Source organism: Amphimedon queenslandica, unplaced genomic scaffold (assembly GCF_000090795.2).
Source record: "Amphimedon queenslandica unplaced genomic scaffold, v1.1 AMPQUscaffold_9354_Cont18646, whole genome shotgun sequence".
Classification (NCBI taxonomy): Eukaryota; Metazoa; Porifera; class Demospongiae; order Haplosclerida; family Niphatidae; genus Amphimedon; species Amphimedon queenslandica.
In genome coordinates this window covers 266-3,577 of record NW_003550374.1, presented here as the reverse complement: position 1 = coordinate 3,577, position 3,312 = coordinate 266, and the positions used below count along the sequence as shown (strand labels likewise).

General features: G+C 37.8%; 1 protein-coding gene and 1 long non-coding RNA gene across 2 annotated transcripts; both read left to right on the top strand.

The window, feature by feature from the left end:
• The first annotated feature begins 1,007 nt into the window (after window positions 1–1,007).
• Window positions 1,008–2,145, top strand: LOC109590871 (uncharacterized). The gene is made up of 2 exons (XM_020006726.1): window positions 1,008–1,871; window positions 1,918–2,145. The coding sequence occupies exons 1-2, from the start codon at window positions 1,008–1,010 to the stop codon at window positions 2,143–2,145; spliced, it is 1,092 nt and encodes a 363-aa protein (XP_019862285.1).
• Window positions 2,146–2,289: 144 nt separating this feature from the next.
• LOC109590872 (uncharacterized) lies at window positions 2,290–3,005 on the top strand. The gene is made up of 4 exons (XR_002189543.1): window positions 2,290–2,332; window positions 2,510–2,573; window positions 2,843–2,908; window positions 2,960–3,005. It is a non-coding gene; the product is annotated as an uncharacterized LOC109590872 (long non-coding RNA).
• Window positions 3,006–3,312: the final 307 nt, after the last annotated feature.

Sequence of the window (3,312 nt, the reverse complement as noted above, 5' to 3'; positions counted from 1 at the left end):
CACTTTATCTTTTATCGAAAAGATCATATTGATAAGAACACTCTCCCACAGAAGCCTCACTATTAATAATCTACTGTCATTATTACACCATAATACTGGTACACATCACTTTAATTTGTTAGGCAGATCTATAAAATACAATCCATTAACAAAAGATGCATGCACAAGAAGTTGAACTGTATAACTACTGTTATGCAACTACTTACTATAATATATGTCCTACTGTACTGTATGTACTACTGTCCTATTCTATACTGTATACTACTGTCCTACTGTCCTGAATGTACAAGCTACTCATGTACTGTGTCCTATACTGTACTGTTTTTACATGTACTACTGTCCCCACTATCCTGCTGTGCTGCTGTCCTACTGTCCTGCTGTACTGTATGTACTGCTGTCCTACTGTCCTGCTGTCCTACTGTACTATATGTCTTGCTGTCCTACTGTCCTGCTGTGCTGTATATGTCCTGCTGTCCTACTGTCCTGCTGTACTGTATGTACTGCTGTCCTACTGTCCTGCTGTACTGTATGTACTGCTGTCCTACTGTCCTGCTGTCCTACTGTACTATATGTCCTGCTGTGCTACTGTCCTGCTGTGCTGTATATGTCCTGCTGTCCTACTGTCCTGCTGTGCTGTATATGTCCTGCTGTACTGTACGTACTGCTATCCTGCTGTCCTACTATCTTGCTGTACTGTATGTACTGCTGTCCTACTGTCCTGCTGTACTGTATGCATGTACTGCTGTCCTTTATATGTACGGCCTACTGTGCTGCATTATGCATAGATATGAATGGGCATTGCACTACTTGTAGACCCTACCCATAATGATGCAATTTAGCATTACATCATTTGGATACCTGGTACATGAGCAATAAGCCGAGATTTAGCAGTTGTAATTTTATGTGCATCTGAAAGAAGAGGTTCTGGTAGGCCAAGATTAAGTATTGGTGAAGAACAGTTGGTATATCTTGTTGAGCAACGATTTCGTATTCAAGATATTGCCAACATGTTCGGTTGCAGTAATTTAACAATAGAAAGAAGGATGAAGGAATACCAGATCTCTATCTTCAATTCAAGTACTATCAGTGATGTTGATCTTGATTCGCATGTCAGAGAGATTACTAATCTATTCCCAAGGTGTGGTGAGAAAACCGTTTGTGGCAGACTAAGGAGCTGTGATATTAGAGTGCCTCGTCAGAGATTAAGGGAGTCCTTACACAGAGTCGATCCATCTGGCATCATTAGTCATTGTAAAGGCATGCTACACAGAAGGAAGTATCAAGTCCCTTGTCCAAATGCATTATGGCACATTGATGGCTACCATAAATTGGTTCGTTGGAGGTTCATCATTCATGGTGGAATAGATGGCTATAGTAGGCTAATCACCTACTTAAAAGTTGCAACCAATAACCAATCATCAACTGTATTGAATGCATTCATTCAAGCAGTCCAAGAATTCGGTTTGCCATCTCGTGTTCGTATGGACAGAGGAGGAGAAAATATTGAAGTTGTCCGTTACATGCTAAATCATGTAGATCGTGGTCCTGGTAGAGGTAGTGCCATCACAGGCTGTAGTACCCATAACCAACGTATTGAGAGACTTTGGCATGACCTTTATAGTGGATGCATATCTTTCTTCTATTCCTTCTTTTACTTTTTGGAAGATGTTCAATTGTTAGATGTTGATGATCCGAGAGACATGTATGCCCTCCACTTTGTATTTGTGTCTGTTATACAAAGGCACTTGGATCTTTTTAGAAGTGGGTGGGCCCAGCATTCCATACGTACCGAACATAGCAAGACTCCCACTCAACTTTGGATAGCTGGGCTTCATCAAACTCAACATGAAGAAGTTATTACGGGTTTAACAGTAAGTTTAATTTATCTTTTTAATTTTGAGTTTCCCTTTTTATGAGGCTGATTGGGACAACTATGGTATTGATTGGGATGGCCCCGTCCCACTTGTTAAAGACTATGTTGTGCAGGTTGCAGAAGTCAGTGAACTGTTAACTCATGATCAGAAGGCAGAGCTACAACAGCAGTTAAACGACCTTGATTTAAACTTATTCTCACAAGTAGACATGCTTCGTCAGTATGTGGTTACTAAACTATATATATTAAATTACAATGAAACTGTCCTTTAATATTTGAATTATACATTTAATGTAAAAATGCATGTACAATTGTACATGCAGTGAAATGAGTCATCATGAACAAATATAATATTGGATATTATGCCTGTGACAAGCATAAAATATAATGAGCAAAGACATAATGACATAATAAGATATATCTTTTTTAGTGCGGTTAACTACTCATAATCAAGAAACAGTATTGTTACTGTATGGACTACACCTTCAATTGGTATAGCATAGTGTAGCATAGCTTCAGTACCTGGGGCAGGTGACCTGTAAAATAAGATCAAGCAAGTGGGAGGCAACGGATACTCTACTCCACCAAAATTATCAATATCTTCTTTATACAACTATAATAATACAATAATAAAAGGTTTGTTCCAAGGACATTAGCGTATTTGAGAAAAGGATGTGTTGAGACTTGCAGTAATGTAATGGTAAGTGGTATGTGATGTACATGTACATGTATTTGAGTTAATGGATTGCTGAGTAATTGTAATGGTAATTGCCACAGGCCTATGTCACTGACTGTACATGGATGTATTTATCAATATGTCTCAGATAAACCCATTACTATTGACATTGCCTTTTGAGCACAGATGGCAATACAGTTACCATTGCCATTACTGGCAATCATTAGTTTTGTAATAACAATTCACTGCTGTACACCTTCCTCTCTTTCCTCTTTGTTTCTCTATCTCTTTAGTGTCACCATTTTCTTGATGCATCAAGCTTAGGAGATATTGACTTCATCAATGAGTCTTGCATTCAAGTAAAGTCAATTGTACATTTTCTCTTTTTATGTTTCTTTCCATGTTTGTAGACTTGTTGTCTTTCAAGATCTGAAGATCAGGGCATGAACATGTATATTATGCATTGTTGTTTTTTGTTATTAAAATTGTTTTTAATAATTATTATAATGCGATAGCTGCAGTCCATGAACTAATGCCACGCCATAAAAGCCAAAAGCAGTCTAGGCAAAGATTCTTCATTTGATCCAGGGATGAGAAACTGACCTATTGGCTCAATACAGTAGTTGGATAATGGTAAAAACAATAATTATTTTCAAGTGAGCTAGCAGTGCAATTCTGATTGTTGTCTGGTATCAACAGGTAGGTATGCACAATTAGTTGTTTTTAAAAATAAAAGTACTAATTTTGAATTCACAACTACAGA

Coding starts and splice junctions, on each gene's coding strand:
- LOC109590871 (XM_020006726.1), top strand. CDS start 1,008: ATGTTCGGTTGCAGTAATTTAACAATAGAAAGAAGGATGAAGGAATAC. Junction 1,872..1,917: donor AAGTTATTACGGGTTTAACA/GTAAGTTTAATT, acceptor CCTTTTTATGAG/GCTGATTGGGACAACTATGG.